At 38.8% G+C, this 18747-nt stretch overlaps 2 protein-coding genes and 1 pseudogene across 6 annotated transcripts in view; all 3 read right to left on the bottom strand.

The window, feature by feature from the left end:
• LOC130868823 (histone demethylase UTY) overlaps positions 1-18747 on the bottom strand; it is a 498107-nt gene that overhangs the window by 106890 nt on the left and 372470 nt on the right. The gene's annotated exons all lie outside the window — the stretch shown is intronic.
• LOC130868827 (probable ribosome biogenesis protein RLP24) lies at positions 2766-3250 on the bottom strand (annotated as a pseudogene).
• Positions 7448-16905, bottom strand: LOC130868825 (RNA-binding motif protein, Y chromosome, family 1 member B-like). Its single transcript, XM_057760851.1, has 9 exons — positions 16797-16905; positions 16209-16315; positions 14865-15039; positions 12357-12506; positions 11563-11671; position 10807; positions 10123-10208; positions 8115-8203; positions 7448-7761 (listed from the first exon to the last, which is right to left on the bottom strand). The coding sequence occupies exons 1-9, from the start codon at positions 16903-16905 to the stop codon at positions 7448-7450; spliced, it is 1140 nt and encodes a 379-aa protein (XP_057616834.1).

Genomic DNA, 18747 nt, shown 5'->3' on the forward strand with positions numbered 1-18747 from the left:
CTCTCCTGGTGCCGAGATCAGATCTCCATGCAGGTTGGGTAGTTCATGAACAAAGCACCTACCTTGGTTGGTGCAGGCGGGCCAGTGAGACAAAGGAGGTCTCGCCTGCCTATTTGCCCTGAGGATTTGCCCCCAGCGCCAGACAGACTGAGCTGGATGGTGTTATGTGCCCAAAGAGGAAAGGGGACAGAAGGAAGAAGGGTTCTGGAAGCAAGCTGGGTGGGACAAGAAGAGAGAGGCAGTATGGGGCAGTAGAGCCCCTGCAGGGAGCCCGGGGAGTATAGGGAGGGGGATGAGGAACTTCAGAGCTCCCTGTCCAGGGCTGCTTCCGCCTCCGCTGGTCACAAACTCACAGCACTGCTGTCTCTCCTGGTGCCGAGATCAGATCTCCGTGCAGGTTGGGTATTTCATAAACAAAGCGCCTACCTTGGTTGGTGCAGGCGGGCCAATGAAGCAAAGGAGGTCTCGCCTGCCTGCTTGCCCTGAGGATTTGCCCCCAGCGCCAGACAGACTGAGCTGGATGGTGTTATGTGCCCAAAGAGGAAAGGGGACAGAAGGAAGAAGGGTTCTGGATGCAAGCTGGGTGGGACAAGAAGAGAGAGGCAGTATGGGGGGGTAGAGCCCCTGCAGGGAGCCCGGGGAGTATAGGGAGGGGGATGAGGAACTTCAGAGTTCCCTGTCCAGTCACAAACTCACCGCACTGCTGTCTCTCCTGGTGCCGAGATCAGATCTCCGTGCAGTTTGGGTAGTTCGTAAACAAAGCACCTACCTTGGTTGGTGCAGCCGGGCCAGTGAGACAAAGGAGGTCTCGCCTGCCTACTTGCCCTGAGGATTTGCCCCCAGCGCCAGACAGACTGATCTGGATGGTGTTATGTGCCCAAAGAGGAAAGGGGACAGAAGGAAGAAGGGTTCTGGATGCAAGCTGGGTGGGACAAGAAGAGAGAGGCAGTATGGGGGGGTAGAGCCCCTGTAGGGAGCCCGGGGAGTATAGGGAGGTGGATGAGGAACTTCAGAGTTCCCTGTCCAGGGCTGCTTCCACCACCGCTGGTCACAAACTCACTGCACTGCTTTCTCTCCTGGTGCCGAGATCAGATCTCCTTGCAGGTTGGGTAGTTAGTAAACAAAGGGCCTACCTTGGTTGGTGCAGGCGGGCCAGTGAAGCAAAGGAGGTCTCGCCTGCCTGCTTGCCCTGAGGATTTGCCCCCAGCACCAGACAGACTGAGCTGGGTGGTGTTATGTGCCCAAAGAGGAAAGGGGACAGAAGGAAGAAGGGTTCTGGATGCAAGCTGGGTGGGACAAGAAGAGAGAGGCAGTATGGGGGGGGTAGAGCCCTTGTAGGGAGCCGGGGGAGTATAGGGAGGGGGATGAGGAACTTCAGAGTTCCCTGTCCAGGGCTGCTTCTGCCACCGCTGGTCACAAACTCACCGCACTGCTTTCTCTCCTGGTGCCGAGATCAGATGTCCTTGCAGGTTGGGTAGTTCGTAAACAAAGCGCCTACCTTGGTTGGTGCAGGCGGGCCAGTGAAGCAAAGGAGGTCTCGCCTGCCTGCTTGCCCTGAGGATTTGCCCCTAGCGCCCAGACAGACTGAGCTGGATGGTGTTATGTGCCCAAAGAGGAAAGGGGACAGAAGGAAGAAGGGTTCTGGATGCAAGCTGGGTGGGACAAGAAGAGAGAGGCAGTATGGGGGGTAGAGCCCCTGCAGGGAGCCAAGGGAGTATAGGGAGGGGGATGAGGAACTTCAGAGTTCCCTGTCCAGGGCTGCTTCCTCCTCCGCTGGTCACAAACTCACCGCACTGCTGTCTCTCCTGGTGCCCGTTTTTGTTTTTTTTTTTTTTTTTTTTGATTCTGTTTTCCAAAAACAAAGAGTTTTTGTTTGGCTGGTTTTTTTTTAAGAAAATAAAAAAAAAAGAAAGAAAAGAAAATAAAAAATGCTTAGTATGATGGTGCACACTTTTAATCCCAGCATACAGGAGGCAGAGGCAGGTAGATCTCTGTGAGATCCAGGACAGCTAAAGCTGCACAAAAGAGAGACCCTGTCTCAAAAAAACAAAAGAAAAAAGAAAAAGAAAACCACAAAATAAAATTTAAAAGGCACCAAGATTCTTCTGCTTCTAAACCATTGCTGGGCTGTAGAGAATTGGGGGTGGAGGGACCAGAAGTCCCAACTTGGAGTTGAGCATTCTCCAAACCAGTAACAAGGTACCATCCAGGAAGTTTATTAAGCCCTGCCCCGCCCCACCCCCACCACACAAGCTGCCGACTACACAGCTGAAGCAGGGCAGAAAGCCCAGCATAACTCAGCAGCACAGGGGCACTGTATGAGGCCATAATGCAACTCTAAGGAGATACTAAACAGACTAAAGCAAAACAAGAGACTGGGGTTGTCATGAGAATGGTGAGTTCCTTGCTGTGACCTCTGCATCAATAACCCTAACAAATAAACTATCCTAGTGCAAGGAAAATATTACTTTATTACAAATTTCACACTGGCATAATAGTCAATGCAGAAACGCTGCCTGGTGCCATTAAGCAACAATTCAACCATGGTATGCCCAAGGTTCACACCTTCATCTACACACAAACTTTCATGTTTCTGTGAGCATAACACAGTGAAGCAGAACATTGAGTTGAGACCCACAATGGATGTCTTTACAGGCTGCACTGTAGAAAGAAGCACGCGAGTCACCTTTGCCTGGGGGACATTATTAACCAATCAATAACTTAGGGACCGACAGTGTGCATAGCGCTGGCTGCAGGCAGCACCATTAGGAAGCGCCCTCCATGTCCACATCCTCCTGTAACTGCTGTACCATTTTTTCCTCCAGCTGCTTTCCTTTGCCTGCAAGAGGAGCCCGGATAAAGTGGATGTTCTGTTTGACTTTGATATTCTGAACCTTCTGTAGCTCTTTTTCTTCAACCTGTTCATTATAAACTTAGCCTGCCATTTCTGTTTGATCTCTTCAACCCTCTTCATTGCATCAATACTTTTATTCCACAGCTCTCGCTGGTATTTCACAGGTTCATTTCTACGTTTTTCAAATTCAAATGAGTTGTCCACCATGAGCACCTTGCCAGCTGCCTTCCGGAAGGCTTAGGTCCACCTGACCTTGTGTGGATTCCACTTCTTCTTGAAGTTTCTATGACACTTGGATTTGCAAAATCGGAACACCTTGCAGTCGTTGCGGACGAACATCATGCCGTGACCAGGGTAAATCGGGCCGGAACAGAATTAATATTTCTCGATCCTCATGTTGACTCCACGTGGGCCCCCCCTCCCAGGCGCCAAACTTCTTTTCCTTTATTTCTTTTATTTATTTATTTATTGATTGATTGATTATATATACAATATTCTGTCTGTGTGCATGTCTGCAGGCCAGAAGAGGGCACCAGACCTCTTTACAGATAGTTGTGAGCCACCATGTGGTTGCTGGGAATTGAACTCGGGACCTTTGGAAGAATAGGCAATGCTCTTAACCACTGAGCCATCTCTTTAGCCCTTTCCTTTATTTCTTATAATACTCTTTCTCTTTAAAGACTTTACCCTTTTTTTTTCTCTCTTTATATTTTTTCTTCTCTCTCCCAAGCCTATGTCTGAATCTGTCCTATTGTGAATCTGTACTTCTTTACTATCCAGGAGAACTTCATAAAATGCTTTACTATCCAGGAGCACTTCTTAAAAACGTAAGTTGCACCATGTAGAGGTAATATGGTACTGCCTGTTTACTGCCAGTCTAAACCTCAACTGCACTGTTATTATGGTAATTATGATCATTCCTGCCTGAGGTCAGCACAGTTCAGCAAGGTGGAGCAGCTTGTGTCTCTGAGCTGCAGAGCAGTGGGCTGCTCTGGATGTTGGCTCCAACTCTCTCCAATTTCAAAATGGAGTACTTACCATTTTGTGCTAGCTCTGGGGCCGCCAGGTAGGAGCCACACTCAGTACTTTAACTCTGAGACTCAACGTGTGGCACAGAAACTCTTTTCATCTAAGTTACAGCCAAATCTGACACGTAGAGCACTGCATAGTCTGGAAACACCTCTCTGTATGGTGGCAGGAATCCGCCATGCTCTTCCACCTGCCTAAGCCTGATTCGGCCATCTGCCCAGGTGCAGGCGGGAAGCCCTGAGCCATTGGCATGGTCTCAGCTACTTTCCTCCCGATCCCAAGTGGGAACAGAAACATTCAGTCCCATAAAAGCCATTGAAATGCTTTAAAAAGCCAGAGTTTGCACTGGCGGCACAGCCCCAGGAAGCCGCGTTTTAAAATGACACAGCTTTTTTTTCTGCCGCTGTTGCTGAATCAGGAAATCTCTCTACAGCACGCCATAAGAAACAGCAAAAGACTATGTTAAACTCTTTTTTTCCTCTGTTTAAAATTAAGCTTTCTCAGGTTTTACATGGAGTTTGTTACCACGTTGGGCAGCCACTCTCTAGTGACAAGCAGAGGGCTGTGTCATGTCGTCGTCCCCCATTCTCACACGACTAGCTTAGCCCCAGAATAATTACATGGAAACTGTATTCTTCTAAACACTGCCTGGCCCGTTATCTGTAGCCTCTTACTGGCTAACTCTCACATCTCGATTAACCCATTTCTAATGAGTGTAGCACCACGAGTTGCTGTCTTACTGGGAATATTCTTAACCTGCATCCATCTCGGAGAGGAGAGCTATGGCAACTGACTCACTTCCCTTCTTCCCAGCATTCTGTTCTGTCTACTTCACCCACCTAAGGGCTGGCCTATCAAAGGCCAACCAGTTTCTTTATTAATTAACCAATGAAAGCAACAGATAGATAGATGACACTCCTACATCAAAAGGCAAACAAATAAAATACATTTCCTAAAGCGCTGGAGAAAGATTTATACTCAGAAGCACAGAAAGTTGAAGATTATAGGCAACTGGAAGCTTATTTCACATACTGCTTGAGGTATCTGAATAGAAGCAAATCCACACAAAGGTAGAAGTGTATAGTAATACAAGGCAATGTTTGTCTACAATTAGAACCAAACTTCTGAAATATTTGAAATCAAAATAATTGATATGTTTTATAAACAAAATGTCTGTCTGTTGAATCCAGACATGACCTAAGATGATGGTGCTGGGAAAAGCAGGCTTTGGCAATTCACTTGCTAATCACACTTTGTTGATGTAACTTCTCTGATGCGTAGCAAGAATTAGATACTAAGTATTTTTCCCAAGTTGAGTAATTATTTTTATAATCTGCATAAAATTAGTTGATAGCACAGTGAAGACCAAAAGATGTCTAAGATCCAAGTGGTTCCCTTGTCTCCTCAGCAGCACCTTTTCCAACAGTACCTAATATATACACTAAAGTCAGTATGGTTCTATTAGCACTTTGGAGTCTCCTGTCAGGCCTAAATGTCCCTCACATACATGTGAAGGGTGGCATCTCTTTCAATTGTTGATTTAGGTTTTCAGGATTTGAAAGCACTAGACAAGTTCTTCTAACAAAGATGGTTAGCTATACATTTGTATTTTCAACAAAAATCTACCTATAGGAGACAGAAATCCCATATGTCTTACAAAAATTCCAAGGAATCGCATAAAGGAATCTTATTTTTTCACCTTTCATTAGCTTTTTATTGACACTGACAAATATGCATGAACAGAACACGTAAAAAAACTGAACAAATTTATAAGAGAATGAATGTTACCATTTCCACAATTTCTCATCCTATGTGATTTGTTAGTAAAATCCTTGACTGGCAGTTTTCCCTTTTTATTTAAAAGCATGCCTGTATCTTTTCATCAAATAATGTAAAATTACTCTTCGAATGATCAAGGAAATCAAAGAATCCTATTGTAGCACAGTGAATTAACAATAATACTTACAGCCCTGGCTGCAAATCCAGGCATTCAGTTTCACTTAACCTAGTCCTTGATCCACAGAGCTACATAGCAGTGGAGTCTCCGTGCAAAGGACAGGTCCTTGATTTTTCTGAGTTTCTAGGAACACTGGTGAAGGCTAATCTTAGGAAAATGTGAAGAGGAATGACAAGACAAGGATACCCTAACTTCTTTCATTGTTTGCCAAAGTTTATTTTCTGCCAATTAGATCCTAAATAACCAGACTTAATTAAAATAATAATTAACCAGACTTAATTAAAATAGCTTAAGCTAGTTACTATCCCTTACAACTTAACCCATTTCTATTAATTTATGTGTTGCTACATGGCTTATGACTTGTTACTTCATTTTCTAAATCTCCTGCTCCTTGTCTGGCTGTCAACCATACCCTTTTCCCAGCATTCTGAGTCTAGTTTTCCCACTTAAACTCTTCCTGTAGTTTCTGGCCAGTTAGCTCTTTAATAAACCAATGAGAGTAATCCATCTTCACAAGCATCTAAAATAATTATTCCACAATATCAGCTTTTTAGTGTGGGTCTTACCAGCTCTGCTGTGTCTTAGAGACTTACTTGCAGTTGCGCTTCACTCTACTCCTAGATGCAGCTTCTACTGGTAGCTAGCAGGACTGGCCAGTGGGTACTAGAACCTGTTGTGTATTTCTAAGTTTACAGAACCAAAAGTGCAAGAATTACAGTCCCTTTGGAGGCACAATGTTTTTAGTTTTCCATCTTTCACTTATAAAAATCCCTAGAGATGGGTTTTTGAGAGTCATCCAATCTACTATCTATCCAAAATTTGACTGACATTGCTAAGGTAGCCTTAGTTTATTTATTCTTCTCTACTTTCTCCTTTTACATTTTAGTCTAGCATTTTTTTCTGTATTCTTTTCAGGTTTTACTTCTAAGATTGTAATTTCTCCCAGATTTTTCTTACCAATACTATGGCTATAATGGGAGTCAACACTTTGGACAAACCTGCAGCATGAACAATTTTACTTGTGCATGTTCCTTCCAAGTGCTTTTGTAGCCTCATATATTATCCACAGTATTTGCATAGATTTAAAGTGAAGTTGCTTATTACAAATGATGCAAAATTCTTCTATATATTTACATATAACACTGAATTTATGTCTCAGAATCCATAAACTTTAATACGAACTCACTCTCTAAATAAAGATGTTTTCTATGTTTTTTTTAAACCATAATAAAAACAGACAATGGCATCTCATTGCAACTTTTATTGACAGACTTTTTTAACAATGCAAAAACTTAATCTCTACTAGGGTAAATTCTATTTCTACAATTAACAATTAAGAAATTTTATTTAACAAAGAACAGTTATATCTTTCTCATCTTTAGTTTCAGAAAAGAATTCATGGTTGGAAAGTTAACTTATTTCACTTTCACCCCAAACTAATGTATTTCAGTATTCATGCAATACAGTAAAACTTAAAATATGTCTCTTCTCCTAAATCAACATATTTTAGAGTTCAGATAACATGGGGATAACATTTTATTTTTCCTTTTGGGAATGAAGTTAGGCACACAACTAAAGACTTTTAGTATCTGCCTCTACTTTCATATCTACTTTCTCCACGACCTCCAATAAAGCTTAAACCTTGAACTACTACTGTATGACTCATGAGATGGCATATACAGCCTATCCATAGATGAATGCTCTCGTTCTTGTCTGCTCCCATGCTCAAGATATTCCCTATCAAAAGGTGGATGAGTTCCTTGCCTACTGCTATGTTCATAACCCCTTGAGTATGTATCACTTCTGCTGCTTGAGTGATTTTCTTGGCTTCCACTATATCCATCTCGTGAGCCACGATAGTCATCATAGCGGTTGTTTCCCCTGTAAGTCCCTCTTGCGGATGGTGCCACACAGAAGCTTCCTAAAATCCACAAACAACCATTAAGAAATCAACAATTCTTTTAATAGTATATAATGAATTTAAAGTTCCAAATACTTAGCAATATGTGCTTTTATTTTCTGAAAATGGGCTGGGATTTCAAATTCTCATATTGTCTCTTAACTCACTGAAATAAGCATGGACATTATTTTAAAATGCTTTTTCACAGTCTAGATAAATGTAAGAATGCCTATTTACTCATAATAGGAATAAGTTAAGAATGCAAAATTACAAATACTGTAAACATCCCCTAATTAATTAATAATCCATGCTACATTTCTATGTAAAATTCAATTAAACAGCAATTATTTATCAAGTAAAAATAGGACTCTTACCATACTTTTCATAGGTATCTCTGTATGAGCTTCCACTAGAATATTCAGAATAATCTTTATCCTGTCCTCCACTATAGCCAGCATGTTCACTAAATTGTAAAAGAACATTTTAATTAATGCATGAATTTCAGAAACATATTCCATAAAAATTTGTAATACCTATCCATGGCTAGAAACCAATTATGAGTGAGTATATCCCATGTTCTTCTTTTTGGGTCTGGGTTACCTCACTCAGGATCGTATTTTCTATTTCCATCCATTTGCATGCAAAATTCGAGAAGTCATTGTTTTTTACCGCAGAGTAGTACTCTAATGTGTATATATTCCACACTTTCTTCATCCATTCTTCCATTGAAGGGCATCTAGGTTGCTTCCAGGTTCTGGCTATTACAAATAATGCTGCTATGAACATAGTTGGACAAATGCTTTTGTCATATCATAGGGCATCTCTTGGGTATATTCCCAAGAGTGGTATTGCTGGGTCCAGGGGTAGGTTGATACCAATTTTTCTGAGAAACCGCCACACTGATTTCCAAAGTGGTTGCACAAGTTTGCAGTCCCACCAGCAATGGATGAGGGTACCCCTTTCTCCACAACCTCTCCAGCAAAGGCTATCCTTGGTGTTTTTGATTTTAGCCATTCTGACAGGTGTAAGATGATATCTCAAAGTTGTTTTGATTTGCATTTCTCTGATCGCTAAGGAGGTTGAGCATGACCTTAATTTGTGATCCTAAAGAAGCTAAACAAGAGGGTAAACCCAAGGAAAAACATATAGATATCCTCCCAGCTATGGGAAATAGACATGACTGATGGGCAAAAAATTGGAATCTTGGGGGTGGGGTGGGATGGGGATGAGGGGTGATGGGGAGAGAAAAGTGTGAAGGAGAGGATGAGGGGAACTGGGGGAATCGGGGTGATTGGGGATAAAGGAAGGTTGGATAGGGGAGCAGGGAAACTCATACCTTAGATAAGGGAGCCACCTAAGGGTTGGCAAGAGACTTGAACTTGGAATGGCTACCAGATGCCCAGGGCAATGTCCCCAGTTAGTTCATTGGGGCACCTGATGATAGAGAACCTGAAATGAACCTATCCTATAATCATACTGATGAATATCTTGCATATCGGCATAGAACCTTTATCTCGCGAGGGATGGAGATAGAGCCAGAGACCCACACTGGAGCACCGGACTGAGCTCCCAAGGTTATAATGAGGAGCAGAAGGAGAGAGAACATGAACAAGGAAGTCAGGACCATGAGGGGTGCACCCAACCACTGAGACAGTGGGGCCGATCTATTGGGAGCTCACCAAGGCCAGCTGGACTGCTACTGGAAAAAACATGGGATGAAACCGGACTCTCGGAATGTAGCGGACAATGAGAGCTGACGAGAGGCCAAGGAGAATGGCACAGGAACTTTCAACTGGCGATAGATCGAGAGAGAGACAGAGACCCAAATTGGAGCAAGGGTCTGAGCTCTTATGGTCCAAATGAGGAGCAGAAGGAGGGAGAACATGAGCAAGGAAATCAGGACCATGAGGCGTGCACCCACCCACTGTGACAGTGAAACTGATCTATTGGGAGCTCTTCAAGGACAGCTGGACTGGGACTGAATAAGCATGGGTTGAAACTGGACTCTCTGAACATGGCGGACAATGAAGGCTGATGAGAAGCCAAGGACAATGGCACTAGGTTTCGATCCTAATACATGAACTGGCTTTGTGGGAGCTTAGCCTGTTTGGATGCTCACCTTCCTGGGCCTGGATGGAAGTGGGAGGACCTTGGTCTTCCTGTAGGGCAGGGAATTTGGACTGCTCTTCAGTATCGAGAGGGAGGGGGAATGGACTGGGGGGAGGAGAAGAGGAGTGGGGATGAGGGAGGGCAGTGGGGGGAGGTGGCAATGTGTGGGAGGAGGGGAGGGAAATGGGAAACGGGGAGCAGTTGGAAATTTTAATTAAAAAAGAATAAAAAAAAGAAAAAGGAAAAAAAAATTTAAAAAAAAATTTGTAATACCTGAAGACTTTAGATGTGTGTTCATCCTGAGAGCTGAAAAAGTCATAATTACGGTATCTGTATCCTCTAGATGTTGATGCATATTCCTTGATGTCTCGAGAACTTGGATAAACTCTCCTTGAATAACTTAAATTAAAATAATCGTTCAATTTTTTAGGTTTGGTTAGTGGGCCAGTGAATTCAGGGGAACTGGCAAAGATATTGATGGATACTTCTCTAAATAATACAAGCCAATGGCCCCAAACATGAACTGCGTTCATAAAAATTACTAAATATTATTATAAAAATTCAAATAAAATATGTTAATTAAGCACAACTATCAGAATTATTAAAAAATTTTAAAATGCAGACAAACACAATACTTGGGAAGAGAAAGATTGTTAAAACCTAAAACCTTAACACAAGACTGGTAAGATATAAAATGACAGGTTTTTTGTTTTGTTTTGTTTTGTTTGATTTTTCGAGAAAGGGTTTCTCCTTAGCTTTTGGTTCCTGTCCTGGAACTAGCTCTTGTAGACCAGGCCAGTCTCGAACTCACAGAGATCCACCTGTCTCTGCCTCCCGAGTGCTGGGATTAAAGGCGTGCGCCACCACTGCCCGGGAAAATGACAGTTTTATAAGGTAACATATTACTATATTAGCAAGCAATTTTATTCCAATACACTTAAAAATACTGAAAACAACTCTAATAACTGCAACATAAATGTTGTCCCTACCATTGTTACATCACAAACAAAACCAGACAGCTTAAAAATTATATACATGTAGTAAAATATAAGTCATAATAGAAATACAATAATTTAAAAAATTAAATATATTAATATACTATCTAAAATAAACAGCTCAAATCAGAATACAGCATATTATTTGAGCCTTATTAATAGTATATATCTAGAATATGACTGTGCAATTGAAAGGTAATAATTTTTTGTATTGAGAACAGATGATAGAGTTTTTAATTACACATATGCAGAGCATGAGTATGACTGTGAAAGGACATCCTCAAATGTTTGTTCTTAGATATGTTCCAAAGTCTGTTCAAGACAGTGTCTCATACTGTTCTGGAACTTTGTCATACAGGCTAAAGGCACATGAGGTTCTCCCAAACAACACAGGTGAGGTTATAGGTCTTATGCCTGACTTTTTCATGGGTTCTGAGTATCTGAACTCAGGTCTTCATCTTAAGAAGGAATTATGTGGCTCAATGAACCATCTTTCAAGTTTCTTGAAAATATTTTTGTAAGTATCTATTTATGTAATTATCATTTGTGAGAAATGTGCTAGTGTACGGTGGCCAGAAAAATCTCTTTTTTCCTGAGATTTTGTGACATCTTGACATCTCCTTAGACTTTGACACTAAATACATTGTTTTTATTTGGCACTAAATACATTAATTAATTAAAACAATGAAAATTTAACCATTTTGCTATTTTTCTTTACCTGTCTTTAGAAGAGTGTCCATAATCCCTTGGTAACAGGTAGTCATCTCTTCTGGAAGACAGTGTCTCTTTTCTTGGCACATTTCTAGAAATCTCTCGACCATGTGGTTCTGGACATATAATTACAAATATTATTTTGCAAATATTTCAAGTTTTAGATATTTCAAAGTAACATAATTAACAATGGATTTTTCTTTCCAAAATATTTTTTAAAATATTCTAACACAAGCACACTCCATTTCTACACCTGCCTTGTATGAAGAAATAATCACTTGGTGTGTTATTTTATGACACAGTTGTCATATCAGTAAATGGTACCACATGTTTCAAACATAGTTTTCAATGTAGTCAAATATCAATCTGCCTATTTAACTTATAGTTAACAAATTGCTCATTTATTTTCATTATTCCAACTATGTCATTCATATTTTAATGATTTTTACTCATATTGCTTATTGTGTGCTTCATTATGTTGTTTCTCTACCACCTAAAATTCTCTAATCAAATATGGATGTAGGTGGGAGGGCCTTGGACTTCCCACAGGGCAGGGTGCCTTGCCCTCTCTTAGAACTGGATAGAGTAGAAGGATGGTGTGTGTGAAGGAGTGGGAGGGAAGTGGGAGGAGGGGAGGAAGTGAGAATTTTGATTGGTAATACTTATAAAGTAATAATAAAATATATATAAAAAACTCATTATCATCATGTTTAAAATTTTTGGATACATCTAGAAACCTAGACATTTCCTGCTTTCTTTTATGTGTGTGTGTGTGTGTGTGTCTGTTAGGCAAGAATTTACCCTGTCCTCTCAGTCCAGTACTGCTTCTTGTCAGAGCAGAAAGAGTAGATCTTTTAAGAGAAGGACCTTCATTTTTCGAAGATAAACTTCTTTTAACTGCAAAGTGTCTCCAAGAACTCATGTTGAAATCAGGAGTATATCCACAATCATCTGCATTTAAAGTAAAATCTTCTTAGATAAGGGACATCAATACTTCACAGAGTAAGGTCTAATTGTCATCACAAACTTATTAATTAATGCTGTGGTCTTAGAAACTAGCATTTTTCCTAAATTGGTGAAATTTACTATTTCCTTTTGAAACTAGCATTCCAAATAATGGGCAAAGGCAACTTTAACATTTATTGCATAACTTAAAGCTCTACACTCTGTTAAAGAAATGATAGAAAACTAGAGGGAAAAATAAACAAAAATTTATCAATTAAATAAACCTAAAATATGTATTACATATAATTTGTTTCATTACTAGGAAGAATAAATTAATTTTCATGTATTCTTATTTCCAGTAATATTCTATAAGGCACATCTATGAAATACAGTAATTCAAATGTAAAAGCAAAATATACTTACCAAATACCAAAAAATAAGGATAAAGGAAATAATACATCACACTGTTAAGAAAGTAACACTACTTATGAAACATACATTAAATTCTTAAAATCATTTGTTTAAACATTTAAGTGTACATTCTAATTCCGAGTCGTAAATAAATTTCTATTTTCACACATGAGACTAAAAATGTTAGATTTAACTCCTAGGAGTAATCCATCTTAGAAAATATCACCTGTCAACAAATAACGTATTATCAAAACAGACTTACTTGGTTGTTAAGGATTGGTTAATAATTAATATACATTTTAATAAAATTTGAATTTGTTTTTAAAGTATGTTCGTCATTACTACCTATAACCATTGTAATGCATCATCATATTCTCATTCATATAGCAAAGATTAACATTTATATAACTAGAAAATGGTGTTACAGAGTCATCAACTACTTTGACCAACTCAAGGTTTAAATACTTAAATGAGGATAAATTTTGTCATCAGGTTTATAAACAAACTGTCATTAAAAGAACAAGGAAAAATAAAACAAAAAAACAAAAAAGAACAAATGAAAAGTTTTTCAGATAAATGCACAATAACAAATGTTGTAGGGCCAATCCTAACATTTGAAAATATATTTCTGAGTTCTTGAAATTAATTTTATTTTCCTATTGACTGCTGTTTTAACTTTTAACCCTAAAAGTTAGAGGTACAATTCACATTTAATTCTGGGCTCTGCAGCAGAAAATGACAAACATGATAAGAAATAAATTGTGCAGAAAACCTGTTGAATGTATAAGGGCTAATATAAACAGCTTAAGAACTTTGAATTCTTCTGTATAATGGTGTACAAAGTTAACATTTAAACTAAGATTTCAGTTGTTTAAATTAATCTTACAATACTTTGAAATAATTTTTCAGCTTGGTGGTAGTGTATGCCAGCAGTCAGGAGGCAGAGACAGGTAGATCTCTGTTGTGGGATATTTTGATTGCACTCTGACACTCCTGACACTACCACTTAAAGTCATACCTTGAGTCACAGAGGTGGAACTAGTAACTAGCTCAGCAGAAATGCCCAGAGAAGTCAGGAATTCAGGCAGACACAATGCATAGGAAGGAAAGCTTATTAAGGACTTGGTTCTGGAATGAGGTGTATCTTGAAGTGACTCTGGTCAAAGTGCAAGGTCAGCTAGTTGCTATTCAGTCTCTTTGAACTAGCAGATTTTTTTCTTAATATTCTTTCTTTATTCTTTTTTTTAATCTTTTTTAATTAAAATTTCCACCTGCTCCCCGTTTCCCATTTCCCTCCCCTCCTCCCAAATATTGCCTCCTCCCCCCATTCCCCTCCCCCTATCCCCACTCCTCTTCTCCTCCCCCCACACCATTCCCCCTCCCTCTCGATACTGAAGAGCAGTCCAAATTCTCTGCCCTGCGGGAAGACGAAGGTCTTCTATCTACATCCAGGAAGGTGAGCGTCTAATCAGGCTAAGCTCCCACAAAGCCATGAACTAGCAGATTTTCATCCTAGTCTTTAACTTCTGAATCTTTAATATATAGAAGGATAAAGACTTAATTTAAACCTATATGTTACAGCTGTTGCAGAGTCATGCCACAGACACCAGAAGTCTCTCCAAGTCATGGTCTGAGTGGCCAGCTGGGTGCTGAATGAGGGGCTTAGGGCAGCAGACAACAATTAAATTAACAGTAGATTGATGTATAGCCAGGAAGCCAACAGAAAAACATCAGATCTCTGAGTTCAAGACCATCACCATTGAACAACTTTCAGGACAACAAGCCCTACACAGAGAAACTGTCTTGAGGAAACCAAAAATCAAACAAAAAGGAAATAATTTTTCTAGATAAAATTAATAGTTTTGCTCATAATAATGTAAATAAAAATAGAAATATTGTGGCTATATTATCTTACCAATTTTCAGTCTTACTGCTACCACTATGTAAAATTACCCAAATGTTCTTCATGTGAAGGGTGACTTCTTGCTCTGCTACTTTGTCTTCTTCCACATTTCAAAATCCTTGAATAGCCTCTGCCTCTTGAAATGGGTGGTGGTCTCCACCGACTACCACTTTCAAGTGATGGTCTGCTGGCTTGCTCTACTTTAATTTTTTTTCCATCCAAAGACTTAAAAAGATCAAGAATATTATTAACAATGACAAATTTATTAACTTACATGTTTTAACTCTCAGTGAATCGAACATGATTTTTTTTAGAATATTTGGATTCTTAAAGCAAATACATACATGTTCACTTTTTCCAGAAAGGAAAACATATGAGACAAAAACAGAATGCCAGTTTTTTACCATCTGAAAAACAGAGCTTAAAATACAAAATGGCATTATCAAGAGTTAAAATAAATGAACCATAAAGGTTGGTGGAAGTGGAAGAACCCTGTTATAACAAATGATCAGTCCTAAAAATATCTAAGTAAAGCAGACAAAGCAGGTTGTACACACACGTATGTATTGTATATATGCAACAATGAAATAAGAGACCATGAATTTGAAAGAGAGCAAGGAAGAACACATACTGAAGGATTTGAAAGGAGGGAAGGAAGAGAGAAATGACAAAATTACATTAAATCCCTCAAAAAAAGAAACATATTTTAAAAGTTGCTGAAAAATTTTAGAAAAAAATAGTAAAGAATAAACTTAAAAGTAATTTTAAATTTTTTTCATGACTCTGAAAACTGCTATGGGAAATGCAATCTAGATTATTAGATGCAGAAAAACAAGAGTGTCTGCTGAACCAATTTTCTAAAATATATAAATTAATGAGGTGACCATTTTCAAAATTATTCTTACATAAGGTGGTTTTAAGACAAAACAGAATTCCAACTATGTAAAAATAAACAATGGTTGATGAAATAAATTTATAGTTATCTATTCTGATAATCAAAATCAATTTGACATAACTGACATCTGTAAGATTTGTAATCTATTCAAACGTGAATTTTACACAAACGACTTTCTCAAGAACATTTTCCCACAGAATTTCTTCCATAACCTGCCCAAACCTTTTTTCCAACATTCCAATAGTAGGCTATTGCCTTGTATCTTGTGAGTTTCTCTTAAAGCATATATATACCCAATTTACACTATAGCAGAATATGATCCTGATGCAGATTTAATGTATATGACAGTTTAAACCTTCTAAAATCATAATTTTGTTAATGGTATATAAAAAAAAGCTAAAAATGTCAGTCAATTTTTGTTCGTATTTTAGCAAACTGAAAATACCATCAATTAATAGTATTAAGTGTTTAACAAAGTATATTCTAATTATATTCTTACCACTCCATTCATTTCTCTGATAGCATTCTTCGCATCTAGAGGATGTTGAAAAGTAATGAAAGCAAAGCCTCTAGACTTCTTAGTTTCCCGATCTTTCATCAAAATAACTGGAACAAACAAACATTTCTAATTTATAAACTTTATAAACCTAAAATTTCTATAATTTTCTAAAATTATCAATTTTTAAAACACTTATATTTTGAAAAGCGAAGCACAACACAGCACCAATCATTAAGACAAACTTTAAACAAGACCCTAAAATCTTACGTTCACATTGTTACTGGCATTCTCAGTATCAACAGACAATAAATTTAGTGCCAGTCTGTTATTTTGTCATATATCCACAGCATACACACATGTGCATGCATGTAAACACGTACATACACACATGCATACACATACATACATACACACACAGACACAATCTTGGGTATAATTTTATCTAATGCAATCAGTTTTATAATGAAGAGAAAATTATAAAAACAATCATGCAGTTACAATAATGAAAATATCATAGTTTCTATAATTCACAAAAAAATACTTTATATACACTCTGAAGAGACTTAATAGTATTGTTTTAAGAGGTACCTTGTGCCATGGGTCCAAATCTTCCAAATACTATTTGAAGAGTTTTTTGTTTGGTCTCAATGTTGAGGCCTCCTATGAAAATTTTCCCAGGCTGATCAGCTTCTGCCATTTTTCTATAAGTAGATAAAAGGATAAAATATCATTATAAAATGCTTAAAACAAAAATAAAATGAAGCTGGAGAAATTACTCATTTCAGCGGATGCAGATTTGATTCCTAGAACATGGCAGTTCAAACTCTAATTCTGGCCTTCATGAACAAGCACATGGTTCAGAGGCACACATATAAACAAAAGACTCATATAAAAAGTACTAAGCAAATAAAACAAGGAAAATACATAACCTTACATCTTAATGGTATCTTCTCTCTCATTATTTAGGACATGTTTGCTTATAGTAATAACTTTTCATGTATCCATTCTATTGGTCTTTTCCTCTAGCTTTCTTCAAGCCTGCCCTTCCCATGAAGAGATGTGCCACTAACGTGTTTTACCCATGCTGCAGCATCCCATTAGTCTGCCTTTCCCAAGCTTTGTGTTCCAACAGCCTGTCCTACTCATGCAAAATTCGAGAAGTCATTGTTTTTTACTGCAGATTAGTACTGTAATGTGTATATATTGCATACTTTCTTCATCCATTCTTCCACTGAAGAACATCTAGGTTACTTCCACGTTTTGGCTATTACAAATGATGCTGCTATAAACACAGTTGAACAAATGCTTTTGTCATATGCTAGGGCATCTCTTGGGTATATTCCCAAGAGTGCTATTGCTGGGTCCAGGGGTAGGTTGATCCCAATTTTTCTGAGAAACCGCCACACTGATTTCCAAAGTGGTTGCACAAGTTTGCAGTCCCACCAGCAATGGATGAGGGTACCCCTTTCTCCACAAACTCTCCAGCAAAGGCTATCCTTGGTGTTTTTGATTTTAGCCATTCTGACAGGTGTAAGATGATATCTCAAAGATGTTTTGATTTGAGTTTCTCTGATCGCTAAGGAGGTTGAGCATGACCTTAAGTATCTTTTGGCCATTTGAACTTCTTCTGTTGAGAATTCTCTGTTCAGTTCAGTGCCCCATTTTTTAATTGGGTTAATTATCCTTTTAAAGTCTAGTTTCTTGAGTTCTTTATATATTTTGGAGATCAGACCATTGTCTGTTGCAGGGTTGGTGAAGATCTTCTCCCATTCAGTAGGCTGCCTTTTTGTCTTAATGACAGTGTCCTTTGCTTTACAGAAGCTTCTCAGTTTCAGGAGGTCCCATTTATTCAATGTTGCCCTTAATGTCTGTACTGCTGGGGTTATACATAGGAAGCGATCTCCTGTGCCCATATGCTGTAGGGTACTTCCCATTTTCTCTTCTATCAGGTTCAGTGTGTTCAGATTGATATTGACGTCTTTGATCCATTTGGACTTGAGTTTTGTGCATGGTGATAGATATGGGTCTATTTTCATTCTTCTACAGGTTGACATCCAGTTGTGCCAGCACCATTTGTTGAAGATGCTTTCTTTCTTCCATTGTATACTTTTAGCTCCTTTATTGAAAATGAGGTGTTCATAGGTTTGTGGGTTAAAATCCGGGTCTTCTATAAGATTCCATTGGTCGACTGCTCTGTTTTTATGCCAATACCACGCTGTTTTCATTACTGTAGCTCTGTAATAGAGTTTGAAGTCAGGGATGGTAATGCCTCCAGAAGTTCCTTTATTGTATAAGATTGTTTTGGCTATTCTGGGTTTTTTGTTTTTCCATATAAAGGTGATTATTGTCCTTTCAAGATCTGTGAAGAATTTTGATGGGATCTTGATGGGGATTGCATTGAATCTATAAAATGCCTTTGGTAGAATTGCCATTCTTACTATGTTGATCCTCCCAATTCAGGAGCAAGGGAGATCCTTCCATTTTCTGGTATCCTCTTCAATTTCTTTCTTCAATGCCTTAAAGTTCTTGTCAAATAGAT

The sequence above is a fragment of the Chionomys nivalis genome, chromosome Y (assembly GCF_950005125.1).
Source record: "Chionomys nivalis chromosome Y, mChiNiv1.1, whole genome shotgun sequence".
Lineage (NCBI taxonomy): Eukaryota > Metazoa > Chordata > Mammalia > Rodentia > Cricetidae > Chionomys > Chionomys nivalis.

Bases quoted from the DNA above. Each gene is read 5' to 3' on its own strand.
- LOC130868825 (XM_057760851.1), bottom strand. From the start codon at position 16,905: ATGGCAGAAGCTGATCAGCCTGGGAAAATTTTCATAGGAGGCCTCAAC. The intron at 16,316-16,796 runs GTACCTCTTAAA...TGTTTGTTCCAG, and splicing joins ATTTGGACCCATGGCACAAG to TTATTTTGATGAAAGATCGG. The intron at 12,507-14,864 runs GTAATTTTACAT...CTTTAAATGCAG, and splicing joins TTCACATGAAGAACATTTGG to ATGATTGTGGATATACTCCT.